The sequence below is a fragment of the Mus musculus genome, chromosome 12 (genome assembly GCF_000001635.26).
Source record: "Mus musculus strain C57BL/6J chromosome 12, GRCm38.p6 C57BL/6J".
Lineage (NCBI taxonomy): Eukaryota > Metazoa > Chordata > Mammalia > Rodentia > Muridae > Mus > Mus musculus.
This window is the reverse complement of record NC_000078.6, coordinates 86,028,925-86,053,760: the sequence shown is the minus strand read 5'-3', so window position 1 is coordinate 86,053,760 and position 24,836 is coordinate 86,028,925. Positions and strand designations below refer to the sequence as shown.

At 45.4% G+C, this 24,836-nt stretch overlaps 1 protein-coding gene across 27 annotated transcripts in view; it reads right to left on the bottom strand.

The window, feature by feature from the left end:
- Ttll5 (tubulin tyrosine ligase-like family, member 5) overlaps nt 1-24,836 on the bottom strand; it is a 229,068-nt gene continuing 204,232 nt past the window's right edge. For 23 of the 27 annotated variants that reach the window (XR_003950060.1, XM_006515989.4, NM_001364627.1 and 20 more), the window contains one exon: nt 1-618. Coding sequence is in view for 9 of the 27 variants with exons in the window: in NM_001347395.2 (NP_001334324.1) it covers nt 596-618 (23 nt within the window). In the remaining 18 variants the exon portion in view is untranslated. Of the gene's footprint in view, nt 619-8,542; nt 8,579-24,836 lie in introns of those variants that run through there. The other 4 variants (XM_030246774.1, NM_001364625.1, XM_006515995.4 and 1 more) reach the window with 2 other exon arrangements.

Sequence of the window (24,836 nt, the reverse complement as noted above, 5' to 3'; positions counted from 1 at the left end):
GAAAAGTTGAATTACTTTATTAATCTTAGAAGTCAGTAATTCCAAATGGCGCCTGGACCATGGCAGCCGCCTACTTGCCTCCCCACTCTGGGGAGCCGGTGCTGTTGGCTCCCCACCCCCCACACTCTCGGGAAAGGGAAGATCAAGTTTGGTGGTTGATGTTGGGATCTGAAGCTTGTACAAAATAAAATAAACTTAATATTTCAATCTGGAAAAGCAGCAAAAGCCAGATGCAAATAGCCAAAGAGCCTCCTTTATACCATCTGTGAGCAGCAGGAGGAGAGACAGAGGGACCTAGCAGGGCAGGGGGAGGGCAGGGAAAGGCACACTCTGAAAGGTGTTCTGCTGGGGACACGCATCAGGCGACAGTCCCCACTGCCAATCTCATCCAAACCCACAGGGTCTGTTCCCTGTTGTCCTGGTAAAAGTCTGGGCTGGCTGATGGCAAGCATCTACTGTCACTTCTGCTTAAAGGCCTTGGGGACTCAGAGGCAGCAAAAAAATACTATGGACCCCTCACAGCACCGTGGAGGCTTAGCCTCCGTCAAGCTCCCAGGAGCGCACAGCAGGTTCTTCTTCCCTTGGAGTCTCTGGTTCATCTGTTAGTGTGAGCAGGGTCTGGAAAAGAGCATCAAGCAGTCAGTGACTAAAGGGCAACTCTCTGTCTGACAACTAACAAGGGCTGTCCCTAACCAAGGAAGCTCACCCAGAGCACAAACTAATTTTAACGTCTGCTCCAATCCATCCTAAAACATCTGTGTCCTGTTGCTGCTGCTTTCTGGGTGACTTTGGTTCCTTTTGCTGGGGATTAAAAACCATTTACCCTTGTTTACTTGACTACTCTGTAAAGAGACTGGGTCTTACGGAGCTGCCCAGGCTGACCCTGACCTCCAAGGCTCAAGTCATCAGGCTGCTGCAGTCTCCTGAGCAGCTGGCACAACAGACAAAGCTGCCATGTCCAGAAGCAGCAGCCCTTCATTATGCCCAGTGGTGCCCTTGGGTAGTCCCAGGTACATGGGAAGCTGAGGCAGGAAGATCGCGTCAGCCTAGGCATTCAAAGGCAGCCTTGGCAACAACAGTTAGACTCCTCCATCCAAAATAAACAAGCTTTAACATTCACACTCCCTATTCTTGTTTATTGAAATTGAAGATACCAAAAGTGTCCATCTTTTCAGGGTCAGTGTCAGCATTTTCAAACTGTGAGGTAAAAAAGTCCCCTATGTGCCTTTGAGATCTGACCCGTACTCACCTCATGCTCCTGGTGCCTGCTCCTCACTTTCCAGCTTTGGGAAAGTACTCGCTAAGGAGCCAGCAGGACACTCCCAGGCCTTGCCCAGTTGCCCTGCTCTGAATCTATCCTTTCCTCGACTGCTTACAATTTAAAATAGGTTTAAGAAATAGTTGTTTTTTAAAAAAATAATTACTGATTATGTTTGTGGGGGAGGTGTATGAGCACAAGCCCAGCTTCCCTGAGATGCACAGCAGTTCCACGGGTGGGAGTTGGCTGCTTTGGGAACTAGCCTGACCCCAGCATGTGCTTAAAGGTTCCTGATAGCTCCTAGTCTAAAAATGGAACATCAGACTCCCCTAGAGCTGGGGTTCTAGATGGTGGTAAGCTGCCTGAGATGAGTGGTGGGAAACTTGAGGTTGACCACTGGCACTGAAAAATGAATGAATGAGCGAACGAATGAACGAAAAGATTGGCAGAAAGGTCTTTATGATTATCTTTTTCTTGTTTGCTTGATTCCCAAGGCATGTACAATGTGGTTGCTCATTCCCCTCAAGTGTGTATGCTTTCCTGTGTGAGTGTGTGTTCAGATGCTCATGGTGAAGGTCATAGGTCAATGTCAGGTGACTTCCTCCTTGGCTCTCAGCCTTTTGAGACAAGAGTCCTGTTCTCTCTTGATGCATTTGCATCATCATCTTCTCAAAAGGATCCATTTCCCACTTTTTCTTTCCTTAATTCCACTTATAGATCTGTTAGGCCCTCACGGCTGGCCTTCCATCTCCCCACCCCACGTTCTGCACTCCAGATAAGTTCTCTAAACACATCTCTGGGTCTAATGTGCCATTCGGCCAGCCCACCTCAGTTATCTTTTCGAACAGAATGTGGAAATGTGTGTGCCACAGTTCTGATCTATGGCTTATAATTCATTTCTTATTCCCTCCAATTTCCCTGGCCATGCAAGCGTTCATTTTGCACCATGTGACTTTAGTATCAGTCTTTGCAGATCTAGAACTGGCTGTTTTGTCCACTTTTGCTTATGGGACTGTTCTAGTATTTTAAACTATGACATCACATTTCTTAGAGTTTCACCTGTGGAAATTACTGAGAACTGCAGCAGCAGACACCCACAAACCCAGATTTTCTTAAGCTTGCCTCTCTATTTGCATGCTTATGGCCACAGAGAAGGGCACTCTTCTTGCCCCGAGATTTGCCACGTGAGTGAGTGCTATGCGGTCTCTGCAGACAGAAAGCACGGCTGCGGCAGGAGCAGGCTTGGGTTCTTACACTCCAGGAGGCAGAGCCTGGACAGCAGCTCTGGGAAACAACCCACGTGCTTCTGTTTCTGGTCTAGGTCTGGACTCCCCCATGGACTGCTGCGACTTCGGGAACAACCCACCATGCACCTCCCCCTACACTCTTGGAAGTACAGAGGCCATGTCTTGTACATTCTCACACCATCCTGAGCATTTCTGTCAATTAAATATTTGCACGGGAGTTGCTTGGTGGATAGCTTACTGTTGGGAAATATGGAAGACAATCAACAGCAGGTGTGAGAAACCTCCGACTAATGCTGCAAAGTAGGTTTGTGCAACAGCCAGACGCTGGGGTGCTAAGTGCCAATCCATACATCAGGACTCGGGCTCCCACGGCCAGCTCAGCAGCTGTCTCAAGGGGAAAGACAGCCGTTTCCTAGGAGCTCACACAACCCACAGGCTTTAGGTGCTTAGGAAAGGCAGGACTGTCACTTCTGGGCCACGAGGCAAGGCCAAAACCTCAACCAGAAACTTAAAATTGAATGAGTTTCTAATTTTTATTATTATTATTATTTGCTTTGTCTTCAGGACAGGGTTTCTCTGTGTAGCTCTGGTTGCCCTATAACTCATTGTATAGATCAGGCTGGCTTTGAACTTAGAGATCCACCTGCCTTTGCCTCTCAAGTGTAGGATTAAAGGTGTGTACCACCACAGCCTGACAGATTTTGTTATTTTTAGTCTCTCAAGGTTTGATAACGTTTGAAGCAAGGAAAATGTTGTTTGTTTGTTTTTAAGACAGGGCTTTTCTATTATGTAGCCCTGCCTACACTGCAGCTCACAGAGATCTACCTGCCTCTGGTCCCAAGTGCTAGGATTAAAGGCTTGGTACACCATGCCTAGCTAAAAAATGTATTGTTTAAGTATCCCATGCTGGCTTTGAACTTGTCCTCAGCCCAAGCTAAGGATGACCTTACATTTCTGTACTTCCCAAGTGATGGGATTATAGGCATACACCACCACCATGCTCATTTTATGTGGTGTTGGGTTTTAAATTTTGTTTTGTATTTATTCATATAAATGAAAAGATCTTTATCTCTTAGGTCAGTCCCTAAAGCCTTTCCAACTGGTCGGAGCTGCCTGGTAGTGTCCTCTGGCATCTTTCTAGTTTGATGAGAAGGGAAATGGCCTAATCCCCTTATTTATAGCCTGAGTGACACTGGCAGAAAGGCACAGCTGGGGCGAAGGCCACGCTCTGCCCCTCACCTTGCTGGGCACTGTTCCAGCCCTTAGGAATGAACAACACAGGCACACAAGAACATCAGATCCATTTCATAAAACCCTTCCCCGGGTGACACAGCTGTGAGGGGTTGATTAAAGCTAAGCCAGCCCAGGGTAACGGGAAGGCAGTTGTGGGGCATGGGTTACCAGGACCAGCACCCGCTGGGAGCTGGCTTTAACTCCAAACCCTCCCAGAACCCTTTTAATTGTGAATGAACAATGAAGGCACTTGGTCTAAGCCATAGATGTCAACACCAACATGAGCTCCAAGATGTTCTACTTGCAAATGTGCGAATAGTTTTTAGTATAAGGCTATTTTAAGGAACTATTGTTATTGTTTTTATACAATAAGCCTTTTTACTTGAGATGAAGTTTTTGCCCAGGCTGGCCTTGAACTCGTGATTCTGTTCTAACATTCCCTTGTCAGTACTACAGATGTGTACCACTTCACCAGGCTAACTCTTTTTCTAGGAAAAATGCACATCATTTTTGAAAACATATTTGATTTTTACTAACCTGTTTTTCTTATTATAGTTTTCTTATTGTGGTTCCTTTTTCTTAATAGAACCACCAGGTAAATCTACTAATAAAATAACATCATGAAACAGAAATGTGTCTCTGGATGACTTGCCAATGTGGCTGGGTGGAACAGTTCTTCCTGTCCCTGCACATACACAGTAATATCCAGAGGGAAGGCCACTTTACATGTGTGACAGTGATATCCAGAGGGAAGTCTATTTTACATATGGGGCAGCCCTTTTTATTTTTTTTTAGCATAAGGATATTTAATATCTACCCTTTTATGAAAATTTAAAAATTGCATAGCTGATCTAAATTAAACCTCTTGGATTCTAATTCTGTGATGTCAGTTTTGAAGCACAATCTACCTAAGTATATCTGATTATTTCTGTCCACATATACAAATTTAGATTTGCGGCTGGGTGTGGTAGTGCACGCCTTTAATTTCAGGACTTGGGAGCCAGAGGCTGGTGGATCCTAGTGCGTTTCAGGCTAGCCAGGGTTGCACAATGAAACCCTATCTCAACAAAAAAAATTGTAGAATAATCTCTGTAAGAATAATTATTTTATAAAGAGTTCTGACTCTCTTACAGCCATTCTGTGGTGGCAAGGAACAAGCAGAACTGGCCTTCAATCTGACTGAAACATTTCTTCACATTTACTTTTGTGCATGTTCATGTCATGGTCACGTGGAGGTCAGCGGACAGCCTGAGGGAGCAGCTCCTTCCTTCTACCCTGAGCTCAGGTAACTGAGCTTGGTGACAAGTGCCTTTACCCACTGAGCCATTTCAAAAGGAAGCCTATAATCTTGTTTTTGCTATTTATAACTCTTTCAACTTTGGCTTTAATGCTATTTGACATGTTTTTAGCTCATTGTAGTAAATCTTTAGTGGGCTTTGAGATGGAGTTTATGCAGTTGAGTTCAAAAGAGCAGACCGACTGCCACTAGTAGGGATTCTCCTGCATTCTAGAACAGCGACTCTGCATCTGTAAAACTCCAGCCTCGTCCTCCTGTTGTAGACATAGCACCATTGAATCACAGAGGCCACTGGGTACAGATCTGTCCCTGAAGGTCAGAAAAGTGGGGTTTCAAGTGCCAGACGAAGGTCGGAAGGAAAAAACAGAGACCAAAGTGGCCTTTAAAGTAAGACCACAATGTACTGTTAGAAAAAAAGTCTTAAATGGTCGTGGAGCACACGTGTTATGACTTGAACAGACCCTGGCAATCTTCTCTTTCTATTCCATTTTCTCCACTGGGGCTAGGGAGCAGTTGATGGCTGTGAGCCTGAGTGTTCTGGTACTGTCAGGCCAGCACACCCTGGAGAGCAAACACAAGCTCCAGCGTTGTATTGGTGGCTGATTCACACCACAGCTGAATTCAAATAACCGCGAAGATGCTACTGACTGGGCCTCACGAACCTGAATGTGACCTGCTAATTGATTCAGTGACCCACTGCTGCTAGGTCATGACTCACAGTTTAAAAGTCTCTGTGAACTGGGGCATGGAGATCCACGCCTGTAATCCTAAGACTAGGGAGGCTAAGATGGGAGAATCACCCTGAACTCTATGCCAGCCTGGTACACAAGGTGAGTTTCAGGTGTGTCTTAACTACACAGTCTCTGTCTTAAATAACAAAACAACCAAACAAACCAAAATGCAAAACATAAAAGACAAACCACTGTTCTTATGAGAGAGTTGAGAGGAAGCTGAGAGAAGTGGTGTATTCTATTCCAGAAGCAGCTGAGGGAGATGGCACGTGCCAAGGAGGCTCAGTTCCCAAGCATCAGAAGGGCAGAACTCATGTTCTGAGCTTCTCTGAAGACCTAGCCTCCAGCGACCCCAGGCCATCATCCCAGCAGCTGCGATGTGCACTGCACGTACAAACTCAGAGAAACCACAGTCTCTGTGCTTATGTTCTTCCTCTGTAATGTGGAAGTAACTTGACAAACGTCAGCCGCTACTACATGACACTGTTCCGAATATTCGAAAGGGTTCTGTGGAGCATGAGTCACAGGAAATAATCTAAACAAAAATCTATCCCCAGACAATTTTAAAAAGGCACCTGTGTCAGCATATTAGTTCAACAGTCCCTATATTATGCATTTCTGGAGTCTAAAATACTCAGATGTCTATAGGGGCCACCAGCTGGGCTCTCCCAGGGCTCCTTCTCAGCCCTGGTCACTGTGCTGTTCTTCCTCACACTCTTTCCTTGGAAGTTTATCCATCCACAACTTTAACCTCTGTAAGGATGACGCTAAAAGATGCTCCAGGCTATGCCTGTCCCATCATTCACAGGTTGATGCTGCCAGTGGCATACCTCATAGCTCATTAGCACAGCTGATTTCAGAAGCATGGTAAGGGACTAAGGGACATCACAGTCAACAGAAGGGTGCCTGGAAGCAGCCCCTCACCCACATTCCTTTAAGCAACCCCTACTAAACTCCTTGGGTCCCCCTCAAAAAAGGACATGAAAGTAGAGGGGACACAATTTGATAAGGGAAAAGCGGAGGCACAAGGAGGTGTAAGAGCAGAGCGGGGAGTGGCTATGACCAAAATAGAGTGCACATACAAAGAAGCCACAGGAAATCCAGTAGTATGCACATAGGGCCCCTAGAAGATGATGAACATTGGTGAAGACAGAGAAATGACTCTTGGGTATTGCTGGCAGAATGCAAAATAGAATTCTCTCTATGGACACTAGCACCAGTCTTAATGGTCCTCAACAACCTTAAAAATAGAATTATGAGCCGGGTGGTGGTGGCCCATGCCTTTAGTCCCAGCACCTGGGAGGCAGAGACAGGCAGATTTCTGAGTTTGAGGCCAGCCCGGTCTACAAAGTGAGTTCCAGGACAGCCAGGGCTATACAGAGAAACTATATCTCAGAAAAAAAAAAAAAAAGAATTACGATATCCAGTTAATTCTACTCCAATGTGTATATGCAAAAGAAACAAACACAGAGATTGAATAGATAATTGCATGGCTACGATCACAACAACACTAAACACAACAGCCAGAAGGTGGTAGCAACTCTAGTGTTCACTGCTGGATGAACAGACAAGCCAAACAGGCATGCTCACACGATGGAGTAGTAGTCAGCCTGAAACAGGAAGGACACTCTGATACACGTTACAACCCAGATGAACCCTAAGAACATCATGCTAACTGAAATAACCCAGTCACAAAGGTCACAGGATGCATGCTGCCACTTATGTAAGGCTTCTCGTTAGTAAAACCCACAGGGACGGGAAGCAGAATGGGAGCTGTGGTGCACAGGGCTTCACTGAATAGGTACAGGGAGGCAGTGTTGCAAGATGGAAAGCCTCCACATGGACAGTGGTGCCAGCTCCTGACACGAATGTGCTTGACCCCACTGTACTGTGTACTGAACACAGGAAGAGTGGCATATTTATTTGTCTCCAGGCATAACATGAAGTGCTTACTGCTTGTATTATCTTGCTTAAAACCTATACTTGCAAAATAGACTTTAAAAAGTCTGATGTGGAACACAGGGGACTTCATTGTTTTGTTTGTTCCATAGACCTTATTTGCTTATGGTTTTGACCCCTTTGGGAGATGTCCCATCCCCCTCTCCTGATGATTTTTCTGGCCAGACTGGAAATAGTAGTTCTATCCTCCCTGGGTCAGTGGCAAGGTAGCCCACTTGATCCAAGTACACATCCCCTTGACCACAGCAACTACTTCAGGAGGTGGCTATGACATGTGAGCCAGGCCCTCAGTGCTGCCCTGAGAGATGCCCCCCTTCTGTAGAAAGAACACAACTCCTGTTCTTTTTGGTCCCTAGGCTGGAGTTGCTCACACCACACAGCCCCATGATGTTTCCACACAGAGAAAGCACCAGAGAGTAGGGACTAGGGAGGTCAGCCAGGCTGACAGAGGGAAGGAAACGGAGGAGGAGAAAATGCATGAGGCCGAGAGGACAGAGACAGAGGACCCCAAGACCCTTAGTTCTAGGAACCCGTGATGATCTGGATGTGAAACACACCCACACACCCACATGTTCGAACCCTTGGTCCCTAGCTGGTGGTGCTTTTAAGGAAGGTTCTGGAACCATTTGGAAGTGGGGCATTGCTGAGGACGTGGGTCACATGGTGAAGGGTGGGGTGGCATTTTATAAGCTGGTCCTGCTTCTGTCCCACAGAGATGTGAGGAGTCCCAAGCCACACTCTTGCCCGCATGAGCACCACCCCCTCCCCTTCCCCAGCATGCAGGACTGTGCCCTCTCAGCCACAAGCCAACACAAACCTTTGTTCCTTTGCACTGCTCCTGCCAGGTAATGGACTGTAGCAATGAGAAAAATGACAGATATAGGCAGTGTAAGAACTCGCCATTAGCGGGAGGCGCCATCAGTGCCCCCTTCTGAATTCTATTGACACCAGGCATGTGTGTGGTACACATACACAAAGGCAAAATGCTCAAGGACATAATAAAAACATTTAAAAATTGAAAATGTGTGGATGAATTTACAGTTTTGTGTGTAATATTATTTTGAACTCATAAACAATCTGAGTTTAAAAGCTGTTACAGTAACTACAATCTCATTTCCTCCAATGCTTCTCCTTGTTTGTACATGAGGTGCGTGTGTGGGAAGTATCATGTATGTATGCAGGCATGTTCCAATGTGGATATCAGAAGAGGGCATTGTGCCCTACTGCTGTTCATTTGTACTTTTTTTGAGTCAGGTCTCTCATTGAACCTATGTGTGCCGGTTAGGCTGGGATCTTCCTGTCTCTGCCTACCAATGGTGGAGTTATAGGCGTGTGTGGTTATGCTTGGTTTGTATGTTGGTGTCTTAGTTAGGGTTTTACTGCTGTGAACAGACACCTGACCAAGGCAAGTCTTATAAAGGACATTTAATTGGGGCTGGCTTACAGGCATGGTGCAGGAGGAGCTGAGAGTTCTACATCTTCATCTGAAAGTTATTAATGGAAAACTGACTTCCAGCTAGCTATGATGAAGGTCTTAAAGTCCACACCCACAGTAACACACCGACTGCAACAGGGTCACACCCTCTAATAAGTGCCACTTTCTGGGCCAAGCATCTACAGTGGGTACTAAGGGTTCAAACTCAAGTCCTCTTGCTTTCACTGCAAGTGTTCTTATTCTTGGCCCCAGGCCTTTTCTTAAGAAAGAAAGAGAGAAAGGAAGAAAGAAAAAAGAAAGAAAAAGAAAGATGGAAAGAAAAGAAGAGAAAAGAAAAGAAAGGAAGGGAGAGGGGGGGTTAGGAAAGGAAGAAAGGAAAGGAAGGGAAAGGAAAGGAAAGAAGGAAAAGAGGAAGGAAGAAAGAGGTATTTAAAACTAACACACACACACACACACACACACACACACACACACACACACATATGCATTAGTACAAACTAACAGTCAAACTAAAATGAAGCAGGGCCTGAGATGGCTTAGTGGGTAGAGGAGCTTGCCAAAGCCTACTCTGATGACCTGAGTTACATCTTTGGATTCTATATGATGGAAGGAGAAAACTGACTCCCACAAACTGCACAGAAATGTGTGTGTGTGTACACAAGATAAATAAATGTGATTTAAAGTCAACTGAACAAAGCAGACCCACCATTTAAGCGTTTCTCTCTCTCCCAGGCTTTGCACTTCCATCTCACAGGTGGGCATCGGCCTGGCTCTAACCCTGCCCCCCCCCCTGCCCCCTTTTCAGGAGCATGACCTGCACTGTGCTTTGCTTTCTGCTAGTCTTCATTTTCTATTTAACAACACATCTCAGAAATTATTCCTTATCCACAGAAACATCTCCATCAAGAGCACACCTTAGGTAATCCATATGCAAATAGGCAATCTCCAGATCCGGTCTGGTAAGGTCTCTCAGGAGCTCACGCTTTGGTTCTACAGTTCTTTGCAAGTTAAAGTAACATGGCTCCTAGCCCCAGTCTGTCATTTTGTCATCCTGCAACCAGAAGATAACAGGAAACAGCCTCTTCCTCCCTGACAACCAAGGCCACCCAGGAGAGCCCACAGCCAGCCACAGCTTAACAGAGAAGACGCTGATTCTCAGGATGGTCTGAAAAAGAAGGGCACGATGGCCCGTCCCCATATTAGTGTCCCTTGGGAACAGTTACTACTCTGCCACATGGAAAAAGACATGCAATGAAGGATTCATTGCTAACTACACACAAGTATTGGTTCGCCTTACATTGCGTAGTTGAGCTCCATTTGCTGGGACTCCATAGAGAGAAACGCACCAAAAAAAACTTCACCACTGCTGCTGATTCGTGTTTGCTATCCCAACTACCGAACTGAATGTTGGTGTATCCGTGAAGTGTTTGCCAGTGGACCGAGCTGCCACTGCTGATCTGTGAACTGAATTGCTCATTTCCTGACAACCCAGATGGGATTCGTACCTGCGCAGGTTTACTTCCCTGTATCCTTTCTTGTCCACTACCTCTGGTGCATGGTGGGCTAGAAGAGAGGTTCAAGTGTTTAAGGACTATCATTAAAAGTAGGTTTTGAAAAAACTAAAGTTACATGTGGGTTCACTTTGCTCAAGGCTCTGAGGTCTGAGCTCGAAGTGCTGGTAAGTTTGGCCTCTCCGCTCCATGTGCTCAGCTTTGCTCACTGGGTCTCTTCTAAGTGAGCACATGTGGTTGGGTTTCCTCTTCTAGGGGTCAGAAGGGAAGAGGGTCTGGTGGGACATCTTCCTTTTCACTTAACCACGCTATGCCTCCAGGGGCAGCCACTGAGGATCTTGGGGAAGGGTGAGCTTCTACAGCTAAGATTCAGAAAGGCCCAACCTGACCAAGTGCACACAGACAGACAGACAGACAGACAGTTTGCGGCGAGGTCCACATGGAGGCTAGCCAGCACCCACAAGAGTGAGAGCTTGGAAACTGAGCTCAGAGTCCCTGGCTGCCAGCTTGACTGCACCTGCGTGAGAAACCTTAACCAAAGATGGCCACTGCATCAGGAAGCCCCAGCCACAGAAACCATGAGGTAAGAAAGGCTTGTAAAGCCCTAAGTTTGGGGATAAAATTTGTTACACAATACCTACCAACAAAGGAAAACTTGTGTTAACTGAATATTTATGCCAAGAATAGTATGGCTGGAGAGTTCTCTGTGAAGTAGGGTGCAAATACCTCTTCCTTGCAAACTTTACTACAAATAAAACCAGCAACATATTTTTGTGTGTGTGTGTGTGTGTGTATGTGTATTTGCCCTTTGAGGATTAAGACTGTTTGAGGTGTCACTTGATAATAAAAAGCAAAAGCAGAAAGCTAGCAGATGTATGCATTCCTTTGCACTATCTCATCTGGCCTCCACAGCAGCCCTTTGAAAAAGACATGGCAGCTGTTTTAATTCAGGTGCACAGCAAAGTATCTAGTATATAACAGATAAATATAAATATTTCTAAGTCACAGTGTGTTCTTTTTTTTTAAAGACCTATTTATTTATTATATGTAAGTAAACTGTAGCTGTCTTCAGACACCCCAGAAAAGGGATCACAACTCAATTCATGTGGTTGCTGGGATTTGAACTCAGGACCTTCAGAAGAGCAATCAGTGCTCTTAACCATTGAGCCATCTCTCCAGCCCAGTTAGTGTTTCTAACGTCCTATGCCAAACTTAGTCCAGAAAGACCAGCTGTTTGTGTAGACAACACGGCTAATATGTGGCAAACAAAGGGGCAGAATACACTTTCTACTCAACTGTCTCACATGTTTTCTATTTGCATTTTTCTTTCTTAAAATTATGATTAAAAATAATTTGTTTGTTTTTTTGAGACAGGGTTTTTATGTGTAGCCCAGGATGGCGTTGGAATCAGAAATCCTCCTGCCTCTGCCTCCTGAGTGCTGGAATTAAAGGTGTGCACCACCAAACCAGCTCTGAGCTTCAGATTATTAGTATTCCACTACATATCTGGTACATTTTCACAGAAAATTCTGGGTAAAATAAGTGCAGCCTTAGCACCTCAGTGAATACACGATTACAAAAGTGGATGGCATTTGTGCTTCCCCTTAGGAGGGTGGAGATGGCCCTCATCATCTCATGCTCACTTCCTAAGCACCCACCACACTCATAGGATGATGTGTGTAATGGATGAATGGCATAATCAGAGGAAGCTTGAGGCTGGTGGAAGAGCTGGGTGAGAGCTGGGTTTCTGGAAAGAGAAGCCTAAGAGAAGCCTCCGTGCACAGCAGCAGGCAAGTAGTCCACAATGGCTGGAAAGAGGGGGTGTGCTGGGCCAGCAGTGAGCAGCAGCAGCAGTAACCCAGCGCAGGCTTGTATCCACTTACTCCAGCAGGGCCTTCTGCCTGCTAGGCCAATGCTTGGCCATGCATCTATATGGCAAACTGCGGGTTTGCATACAGTGATTCGCTCACTGTGTAGTCCAGGCTGGTTTTAAATTTCTGAATGCTGGGAGCACCATCATGCAGGCTCCACAACTTTGTACTGGGTTTGTTTTGTTTTGTTTTGTTTTGAGACAGGGTCTTACTGTATTGCCCTGGCTGGCCTAGAATTCTCTGTATGTGTAGATCAGGACAGCCTGAACTCAGACCTGCCAGCCTCTGACTCCCAAGTACTAGGATCAAAGGCATGAGCCACCATATCCTGCCCAAGAAATGATTCATTTGTTTGTATTATTAATAATTTATTACCTTATTAATTAGTTAATTTAGGTGTCAGGGGTGTGGAGGTCGAAAGCCAAGGTATCAAGTCAGCTCTCTCCTTTTACCACGTGGGCCCAGAGACTGAAGACAGCCTGCACGCTTGGAGACAGACATCTTTATGTGCTGGGCCAGGCTACCTCCTTCTTCATTTCCACATTTCAGGGTCTCACAGGGCTCCAGAGATGCTTCCCTGATTACGAGCTCTTGTTGCTCTGGCAGAGGACCTGGGTTCAATTCCCTGAACCCACATGGCAGCTCATAATATCTCTAGTTTCAGGGGACTGGACTCCTCCTTAGGATCTCCCCAGATACTAGACATGAATGTGGGGCATATACATACGTGCAGGCAAAATATTCACAACATGTAAACAAATCTAATAAAATATTAAACAGGATCTTCTCAGACTGGCCTGGAATTAAGCCACGTAGCCCTGAACTCAAAGCAATCCTACTGAATCTGTCTCCTGAGTGCTTCTGAAGGCTGCTTAGTGGGGAAACAATTGTTCTTAAAAGACTTTTAAAATGTATGTGCATGTAAATTTATTCATATATATGTAAGATCATGTGAGTGCTCCTATGCCTGGAGACCAGAGGTCAGGCTCAGTGTCCTCCTCAGTCAGCAGTTTACTTCGGTTTTCCTTTTGTCTTAAAAGCGCTATCATTTTAAATTGCGCGCGCGCACACACACACACACACACACACACACACACACACACACACACACGCACGCACACACACACACACACACATGTACCCCTGGAGGGCAGAGACATGGGATTTCCCTGGAGCTGGAGTTAAATGTGGCTATCGGTGGTGCTGGGAACAGGCTTGGCTGACTGGCCTCTGAGCTCTACGAATCTGTCTCTGAGTCATTGTACCTGGCTTTTTTCCTGGCTCTGGAGAGTGGAACTCAAGTCCTCATGTTTATATGGCTGGCACGTACTGGCTGACCCACTGCTCCAGCCCTCAGGAAATCATTTTATGCTGGGCATAGTGAAGGGGCACACGTCTTTAATACCAGTACTTGGGAAGCAGTGAATTTCTTTGAGTTTGAGGCCAGTTAGGGTGAGATCCTGTCTCAAAATAGACAACTACTACTAAATAAAGCTATTTTAAGAACACAGAAGAGACTGTGGGTGATAAGATCAATATGGAAAAACACTAGGTGAAAGAAAACAGGACACATCACAGTTAGGGCATGAGATAGGAATGAAACTGTATTCGACACACGAGAGGGATTTAAAGGACAAATCTAACAACCGAGAACCAGCTGGATGGATACATGGGAGGGAAGGGGCAAAAGAGACTCAGTCATTGGATTTGTCTCTGAGGAAGATGGCTAGGGAGGGTCTAAGAGAGTCACAAGTTCCCTGTGGGGTGGGTCATGCTTGGGAAGCCCGTGCAGTTAACAGGAGGGGTGTCCCAAAGTGTCTAGGATATGTGAACCTACACAGAAGAGTGGCCTGAGGGCGTTGCGCTGCCCAGGACATGCCCAGTGAGAACAAGGCCTCCCAAACTCTGCTGTCTATGCTGACCTGTGATGCCAAGTGTGTCAGCTGCTGTGGCTAGACGTCTCCATTTGAAACTGTAGTACCCGGAGTCAGCTAAAAGTGAGGGAGAGGATTCCTGGAGAATGAGAAGTCAGCCCCAGAAGAGGAGCTCTGTAAGAAGAGACTAGAAGAAACAGACAGATGAGGGTGTGTGTTTCACATTATTAAACTCAAAACTCAATACCACTGAAGACACTTAAACATGTCTTAATAGCTACCAACAGCAGGGGTCCTTGTGTGCGTGCGCGCATGCATGCACACACGCACACACACACACACACACACACACACACACACACGGGAAATTTGACAAGAAGGGGGGATGGGTATCGGGGAGGAAGAACTGTGAATATGACCAAAATACATTATATACATGTATAAAATTATCAAATAAAAAAAATAGCCATTTCTCAAGGCAAAAGGACCTTTGCCTGTCTCTATTTCCCCCTCATAAATTTCCCATGCAGGTCCTCAGCCAGTTGCTCCTTAATTTCTTGTTCAACATATTTTTCAGCAGAAATTTAAATAAGTAACATGAATACTAATTTAGGGTGAATCTACAACTATTCTTTGTCTTATAAAATGGCAATTTAAGTTTTTCTTATATGCACTTCTTGTAAGTTAGGGACCTTTGGATTTAGTCATTATATTATTTCCTATGTGTGCCAAATTTTGGGGTGAGCATGTGAGTACTGGGCACTGACTTCACTGGAGCTCTGGGGTAGGCATAATTAATCCCCACAATTAACAGAGCCACATATCCCTAAGCCACATGAGAACAATAAACCTGACAGGTGAGAAAGAGCAGAAGTCTCAGATCCCAGAACTTCTGTTGTTGTTGTTTCTTGAGACAGAGTCTGAACACTACAGCTCTGGGCTGGCATAAACATACTGTGTAGACCAGATTGACCTCCAAGTCTGAGATTCGCCTGCTTCTGTTTCCTGAGCACTGAGATTAAAAGTGTGGCCACCATACCTGGCACTTGCCCCTAATTCTACCTATAATCTGTGTTGGTTTTTAACACTCCTTGCCATGTAGGAAACTTATTTTTCTATTCGTTTTTTTTTTTTCCTTGATGAGATATGGAAGTCAGAAAGTTAAGCTGGATACAGCAAGCACTTCACCCGAGGACTGCAGACTGGAGAAATGTAACCCCACCTTTCAAACTGTCAGGAGATTATGCAGCATTGTAGGGGTCAAACAGGTCTGAGACCCTGCTTTAAAGGCTCTTGGAGGACAGGCTCTTCAGAGTCTTTAGAATGAGCTTTCAGAACTGGCTCCTGAAGGCAGCATTCCTCAGAGCAGCTGGAGGTGGAAGCCTGTATAGTTTGAATACACTTTGGGAAACATGGGTGGGTGACCTGCCCAAGCTCACACAAATGGCAAGCTGAGGTGAGAAGCACTCTTCCCCTTCGAAACCCCGCCTTCTCTTCAGCACACTCACACTCTGGCATACACCTCGAGTTCTATGCTAAACCTGTGGAGAGCAGAGCTACATACAGACCCTCAGACATTCTGCTTTCTGACACTCGGAGATTCTCTCTTCTGGTAGCAATGACAAAGATCAATGGGGTGATCTCTCTGGGAGCCCTTCAGCTGTCTAGGCTGGGTGGGAGTCAACAGGGAGGGAGGCGGGTGAGGGAGGAGCTCCAGGGATGCTTAAAAGAAAAGTGGATTTATGAGAGCTAATTCCTGGAACAGATGTGAAACCGAATACTTCACAGCCCATTCCTGCCCTGCTCTTTCAGGCAGGGAAATGAAAGCGGGGTTAACCTAGTCTTCCTTCATTAGGCACACCAGGTTTTGCTGCTTTCGAGACTCCCATGACCAGGGCACAGGCCTTTTCCTGTTCCTCCCTCCTCCCTACAGAACTAAGGGAGAGCCGGCACTGCTCAGAGAGGCTGTCTGCCCTTTCCTCCACCTGACAACTTCAGAGTGCGGACACGTGGCAGGCTCCAGACCTCCTTTACAGGGACACAGCTGTGTTCCTGCCCTGGGCTACGAGAAAGCAGTTGCTTGTAAATGTGATTTAGAATCCTGAGAGCTCATCTGTGGATAGGGAGAAATCAGAATTAGTTTAATTGCAAGTGCCCTCTTGGAGAGGCCACAAGCAGAGAAAGCATTAGACGAATGGTTAAGAGATTCTGTCTTTGTAAGACCCAAGGTTTGTGAAAGAGTGACAGATGAGTTAAGGAAAACTAACATCCTGGCCAGGTAATGACACTACCAGTAGAGCAGAAACATACAGAGTACACGTGTGTAAGCAAGCATTCATGTATGTGTGTGTATTTTCTCCATCTATCACAGCTGCATGTGCCTCGGAACTCATGTGTTAGAACAGATGCTCACTGATATGAACCAAGCTGACAGAAGCTCATGGCGTCTTTGGTTCACGTGGAAATGCAGAGTTCCCTAAAGACATGGGTTTAAGTTCAGAATCCCTGGGGGAGTCAGCAGCAGGCCCCCACTTTTTCAGACCAGGCATGATTGCAGAGGGTTAGCCAAGAAAAATGTCTGGTGCTCCACAGAAGAAAAGTACCAGGAACACCCTGGCCAGCGCTGGGTCACTCAAGGTATCTCTAAGGGTCATCCTTCAAAGACCAAAGCACTTGTTCAGCCACGCGGTCTCTGTGGCCAGGCAGCAGGGCTGTGTGGAGGGAGGGGTGGCTGGGAGCAGCAGGGGAGGGATTAGTGAGGGCAGGGAAGCAAGTGTGGGCCAGCCAGCCCCATTCTCAGCTGCTCCCTCACGGATTTGGAGCATGAGGTGAAGCTTAAGGCCCTGAAACTGTAGTCAAGGTCCCCTGAGCTCTGGGTGGACTAAAGCCATACAAGTCCCCTGAAGCCTGTCACCTTTCCAAACAGGGACATGCATGTGAGGCCAGGCAGGCCTAGTAACAGCTGCCATGCACCACACAGTAGCTCGCTTGGCAATGGGGAACCACTGTGGGCACCATGGGCCCCAAGCCTTTCCTGAAACTTCTCACCACACACCTAAAATAAAGTGGACAAATACTGCTGGATAAACCAGCATTGTGTTTCATCAACAGGACACTAAATAGGTATTTTCAAACCTTTACATTCCTATTGGAAATTGTTTTTTTAGATTTATTTTTTAAGGGCTGGAGAGATGACTCAGTGGTTAGCACTGACTGCTCTTCCAGAGGTCATGAGTTCAATTCCCAGCAACCACATGGTGGCTCATAACCATCTGTAATGAGATCTGACGCCCTCTTCTGGTATGCAGGCATATAAAAAAAGATAGGCTTATAAAAATTAAAGATACAATTTTCTCTCTTTTAACTATGTATAAATGTGCTGGTGCCCAAGTTGGCCAGAGGCACCAGCTCCCCAAGGAGCTGGAGCTACAGACTCTCTAATGGAGGTGTTTGAAACTGTCCTCTGCAGAGCAGGACATGCTCTTAACCTCATAGCCATAGCCCCAGCTCTAAATAAGCTTTTGTTATAGAGTGGGGGGTGGGGGTGGTGAGGGGAGGAAGAAGTAATAGTTTTACTGCTGACACCAAAGCCTTTTGTTCTGTTTTAAAAGAATGTAGGTCAGGCTGGCCTGGAATTTACTATGAAGCTCAGGCTGGTCTCAAACTCATGGCAATCCTCCTGTCTTATACTCCCAAGTGCTGAGATGATAGGTGTGAGTCACACCCAGTTTGCTCTCTTCTTAATTTTTAAAATGTTAAATGTTGATAGATGTCACAGTCTCATCTTCTTTGCATTCTGTTTTGTTTGTTTCTGGACAGGCCTCTCTCAGGTTGCCCAAGATGACTTCAACCTCAGAGCAGTGAAGGATGACCTCTAATTCCCTGTTTCTCTGCTGGAGTTTACAGGTGTTTGCTACCATGTCTGGATATATGCCACATCTGAATAAAATCTATCCACTTAAGAGTATATACTTTTAAGAGTTTTTATTACACAGAGTTGTGTGACTACCACACAAAAATGGAATCTTAGGAAGTTTTCATTATTCCAGAAAGTCACCACCATTCTCCCTCCACCAACCAGCCCAGGGCAACCACTAGTATCTTTAGTCTCTATGGAATTATCTGTTCTGCATGTTGTATTTGAGTTCGTGTCTATGTAGACCAGGGTATCCTCTTGCTGGAGCTCTCAAGTGTTAAGATATTGGGCAAGTGTCACCACATCCAGCCTGTACATTTTGCATCACTAGAGTTGTGACACATGGCTTTACTCCATGCTTTCAAAGCATGCCCAGACTGTGTGGATATCAGCATTTCATTTTTCTCATAGCTGTGTGTGTACTATCTTTCATGCTTTACCATCTGGTAGACATCAGTTTGCTTTCACATATTAGTTCTTCTGAGTAACGCTACCATACATCCACGCACTCAAATAAACTATCACTTATGGGGTGGCTGGGTTAATTGGTAACTGCATATTTAACTCTGGGGGACTGCTAACTCTTTCCAAAGCAGCAACTCCACTTTACAGTCTCATCAGCAGTGTGTAAAGATCCCAATTTCTCTCTGTCTTCACCCACACTTGTTATTACCTAGCTCTGATTATAGCCACCCTCCTGGGGATGAAGTGGCTTTGGTCTGCATTCTCCTAACGACACATCTCTTCTAGGTGGTTATTGGCCACTTGCACATGTTCTTTAGAGGGATGTCTTTGAAACCCTCAGTTCACTTCTAAAATTGCCTGTCCTTTTATTATTGAGTTTTAAGAATCGTGACTATATTCTGGATACAGTCTCTTGCCGTATATATGATCTGCAGTTATTTTTCTCCTACTCTGACCCTTTCTCTGTGTGTACTTTGGTGTGGCCCATGTGTGCACAGAGGCCAGAGGACAACATGAGATATTGTGCTCTCTCACTCTCTACCTTGTTCCCCTGAGACATGGTCTCTCACTGACCCCGGAGCCAGAGTGGTGTGCACCCTGTGGTCCCTGTGACCTTTCTGTCTCTGGCCACTCCCCTCCCCAGTGCTGAATCTAACTTAGGTCCTTATGCTTGAGCAGCACATGCCCTTACACAGTGATGTCTCCCCCGCCTCCCTGTCGGGCTCTGCACCTTTCCTGGGTGGAGCCCTCTGAAGCACACAGTTCAAGCTTTTGGATGGGGTCTGCTCTAACTGCATCGTTTCCTGTGCTCTATGGGGCTGTCTTAAAAACAAAACAAAACAAAAAAAACCAAAAAACGGCTGCTTGGTCAAAGTCAAAAGAACATACTCCTGTATGTTCTAGGCATTTTATCTTTGGTACTTGTATTTTGACAACCTGGGGTTAATTTTTATACCCAGCATGAGCTAACTTTCTTCTTTTGGAGGTGACCAGTCACTGTTGTCGGGTGATTGGTTGATGAGACCATTCTTTCTCCACGATACAGCTCTGGTAGTCTGGCTTGTCGTCAGTGGCATCGTGCACTGGTCCATTTCTGGATAGTTAATTCTCTTACTAATTTATCCTGCGTCACACTTACTAATGCATAGCATCTGTATTCATGACTAACTCCAGCGCAGCACTCCTGAGTAAATGCCTGCTTTGGGTCATCCTCCACTCCTACTTTTTCCCCTGGAGAATCTCAGTGAAGCCTTAACACAAGAACACATCTTCAAATGCAGCAGGGGTCCTTAAGAAGCTCTTTCAGTTTTTACTGCAGCCATACTGTGAGCAACCCTGAGGGCATTGGTGAACAGACTTTCTAAGGTGGCAAAAAAAGCTCAGAATTCAGGTCTGTGGGGTTCAATAGCCTAACCACTCCTCTGCTGCAGGACACTCAAGAGCGACCTGCATACAGCTCAGGACATGATGTGGCGTATCACTGTTTTAATGTACCAAGGAAATGGTATTATTTCATTTAGCAAACACCTACAGTTGGGCTTTTCCACCTATGGCTCATTTCCCCCTTCTAACGCTGCCAGGAAGATGTAAGATGGAGACTTGCAAGTATTTCTGGAACCTCCAGGTAACAGGGACCCAAATGCCATATGCTGACATGTGCAAGATAAGGGCAAAGAAAGGTTGTGAAATGTGGCTCAGCAGTTAGGAGCATGGGCTGCTCATGCAGAGGGCCGGGGTTCAATTCCTAGCACCTGCAGAGCGCTTAGCTATTTTTAACTCCAGGCCTGGGGATCCAATGCCCTCTTCTGATTCCTGTGGCAAAATACCTTTATACATAAATTCTTTTAAAAGGTAGACTACAGCAAGATGGCCCGACCCACATATGTTTGCATACTGCCAGGAATCATGGGAAGAGCGAGCCTTTTGTGATGCTAGCCTGACTACAGGGAGAGCCAGGCCACTCACCAGCTGCTCCACTAGGAACGGAAGCTGATAAAACTGAGCTACTTGAGGGGCCCAGTGCTCAGAGGCAGCCTCTGGAGCTGAGCTGCCTGCATCTGAATTTCAGCCTCACCACTGTTTGCATGGCTTGGACTCCCCCCACCCCCATTTTTCTCAGATACAAAAGTGAGCTAGTGAACACCCACTTTTCTGTAGCATGCCCATGTAACACAGCGTCTGTACTCACAGTGGAAACTTTAACAGATTACACGGAGCATACAACTTACCATGCTGACAATCTAAATCATAGTTCAGCCTGATAAGCATCCCAGCCACATTTTGTGAGACTAACCTGTGCTACTACACGCTAACTCTCCACTCTCTTCTTCTCTAGTCCTCGGTGGCCACAGTCTACACTTGTTTATGCAACGGTAGCTAGCCTAACTGTTGCGTAGTGGGCAGAGTCACTTAGGAGAGCAGTAGGGAGGTCTTCTCACACATACCAGCCATCTGGAGTCTTTCTTTGGGAGAAATGTCTGTCCAAGTTCTCTGTCCCTTTTTAAACTGGGTTGATCTATCCTGAAGATGAATATGCTTATGTTTATTATATAGAGGAGAAAACTGAGGTTCAAAGAAGTTAATGGATGGGCTAAATTGCCAACTGGCTGGCCTAACTTCAGAATCGTGCCATTTCTATCTTGTATTCTGAATTCTTTGAGAATGTAGACACAGTTCCTGACAGTGTCGGTAATAATGATAATAATGCCTCACGGGGCTGAATTTAAGGAAAAGTGAAAAAGGTAAAGGCCAGGAGAGCATTGGTTCTGTCCTGAGTCCACTACAACAGAAATAAAAAATGCATTGCTCTATTTCTGCTTGCTGCTACATTTCACTTGAGACTCAACACTAGTCACAGCCCTGACGCAAAGAACAAGCATATGTAGTATATAATCTGAAAGACACCTGACAAAGTCATACAAAGCTCAAAATTTATTATTATTATTATTATTATTATTATTACTGTTTTTGTTTTTTTTTGAGACAGGGTTTCTCTGTAGCCTTGGCTACTCTGGGACTCACTCTGTAGATCAGGCTGGCCTCAAACTCAGAAATCTGCCTGCCTCTGCCTCTCAAGTGCTGGGATTAAAGCCATGCACTACCACTGCCTGGCATAAAGTTCAAAATTTAAAAAAAGTGTGTGTGTGTGTATGTGTGTATATACATATGTACATATATTTACATATATATGTGTACATACATGTATGTACATACATACACATACTCCTTTCATGTTCAGAAGAAAATCTCATCTTAGTAAAGTGATAAAACCTTGAAAGGGATCTAAAGGGTGTAGAAGAAAAAACCACATTGAAGGAGACAATGTATCTCAAACAGACTGAGCCTCACTGTGACTTTGCCTCCCTATAGTAAGATCCTTGTTGTGTGTGGCCTGCAGTCAAGGTCCTCATAGCATCAGAACAAGGAGTTTCGTAGTGAGGTCAGGAAAGTAGGTCAGAGGTCATTATCTAGAGTAGTCATCAGAGGTTATTTTATATGAAATAGTTTTACAGTGCTACAAGAGATGGCAGATCTAATTTTGAAGACTGTTTAATAATGAAATGTATTATTTATGAATTTTCATTACATTTTTGTCTTCTGAGATTATTCAATTCACTTCAAGACTGAAAAATAAAATTATTTCCCACAAGAAAATTTATGTATGTGGTTATATATTATTTATTTCAGATCTCATATTTCAAGGCAATGAAGCACTTTGGGTGATCTCTTGAATCCGTGATACTGGGAGTCAAATTTCAGTTTCTGGTCTTACTGAAGATACAAAGAACTGAGCAGTGATAAGAGATGACAAAATATTGAGAGCTGTTAAACTTGATAAGAAACTGTTAGGTCTCAAGGGCCTGAAAGCTGACAAGATAAATGCACTTTTATACAGAAGGCTTACTGGAGAAAGCCCTCAGGGTCCCTCAGGGTGGGAAGGGTTTACAAACGTACACAGACATCCAAACATTAGCAAAATAAACCAAGGAAGAAGTACAGCATCCACCCATTCGTGTCCTCCGGAGGATCGCTCTAACTTCTGCTATGCTGATACTGTGCTGGGATTTCAGACTGGACCTGATTCCTACCTTCTAGAGACTCGAAAGGACACAACAAGTAACTGTTGAGGACCTGAAGGCCGAGGGCAGGGGCAGCAATCAGAGCTCTGCCAGAGCAGAGCCAGAAACACCAAGTCAGATCAGGGGTGGGAACAGGACAGGGTTGGGCAGGAGGGAAGTTGCTCAGGCCAGACATGGAGAGAGATGGAGGGGAGAAGGAAGGAAGGGAGAGGAGAGGAGAGGGGAGGGAAGAGAAGAGGAGAGGGGAGGGGAGGGGAGGGGAGAGGGGAGGGGGGAAGGGAGGGAGGGAGAGAGAGAGAGAGAGAACACCAAAAGGAGGACATGGCATCCATACGGCAGAACCTTTTTGTGCAAATATGGGACCAGAGCACAAAGGCTGTAGGATGTGGAGCCAGCACTCGTGCTGTCTGCTGCCCAAGCACGTGGTGCATCATCTTCATGCAGAGAGGAGAGCTGGGTATCTGAGCCCCCACATAAGTGCACATAAGTGCCCGAGAGAAGCTATATTTAGGATGGTCCAAGACACATGCAGTCTATACAGTCTTCTGGGCAGTCATTGTCCTACCCATGGACTGTAAGGGCTCACTACTGGCCTTGTCCTGTCATGGTGCCATCTTTACCGACATGCACCATAATATTTTTCCTGTATGTACATCATGTCAGAAAGCTGCCAAATGAAACACAATTCTGGGCTAGTTGGCTAGGAGTAGTATTACTTCATTCAGTGAACTCTACATAAAGCATGCTAAATAGTTACTTTGGAATAAGATGTTGGAAAATCGTGATTTCCACCCTCCTGTTTTTTTATTTTGGGGGTGGGGTGGGGGCAGTGCTGGGAAAGTAAACTCCAGAGCCTCACGCAGGGTCAGGCTCTGCTGCTGGCGCCCTTTCCTGGGGACAGAACTCAGAGTTGTACATTTCCTTTCTGCTCTGGATGACACAGCACTCAGGACCAAGTTTTACCTCAACTATAGTTTATCTGACTTCTCATTAAAAAAAAAAAAAAAAAGAATTTTCTCATGTCTTGACTTGGGTTTCCCTTCATATGTCATGCTTTTTATTTTATTAATATTTTGCATTATGTTTTGGGACTTTATGCAGAGGTGAAGTTTATGTTATATCTGCTTAGTTTTAGTCTCATCTGAAAGAAGCTGCCAAGCTGTGTGTCTTTAAAGCGGCATCTCTGACTGCTAACCTCATGTTACACTAGCACAGCCAGGTAGTGACTGCAAGTCTGCTGTCACTGGGGAGAGCTCTCTGGCCACCAGTGCGCATCTGCTGAGGAATGAACGAGAAGAGTTCTGACTGTGTATTTTTTAAGAGTGGATGCAAAATGGTGCTCAATGCCAGGTGGGCCAGGCGTGCCCCAGTGCTGATATCCTGTACATTGTACTTGGTAATAACATTTGTAGTTTTTAATCAGATGTTATAATATGGAATTTTTAGACAGCTGTTCTTAGAAATAAGACTCTTCTCAACCTTTATATTGTACCTGTTTGCCTTTCTTATTGCTATGTATATGTGCACATATTTACCCTTCCTTATGTAGAGGGTCTGAGAAGTCAGAGGTTTGTGTCTGGAGTCGACAGATGTTGAGTCAGAGGAATGGGCTAACAGAGCCCTGCTGCACTGCTCAGACAGGTGGCCATTTTCATGAATCTGGTTCCTAAGAAGCCTGTCCCCTCTCCATGTTTATATATAGTAACTTACCTTCTTAGAGGCACACTGGGGGCTTTTCCCTTTTTGTCTATATGCTGTGCGTATGTATAAGATGTGTGTGCATTCATGTGTGTTAACTGCATCTTGTAGTCACTTGAAAAAGATTCTCTTTGTTGTGGGCTAATGCATACACCAGGCATGCTAGCTCCCTGAGCTTCTCGAGTGTTCCCTGTCTCTACCTCCTACCTTGCTGTAGAATCACTGTGATTACAGCCATGCACTCTTATGCCTGGCTTTATGT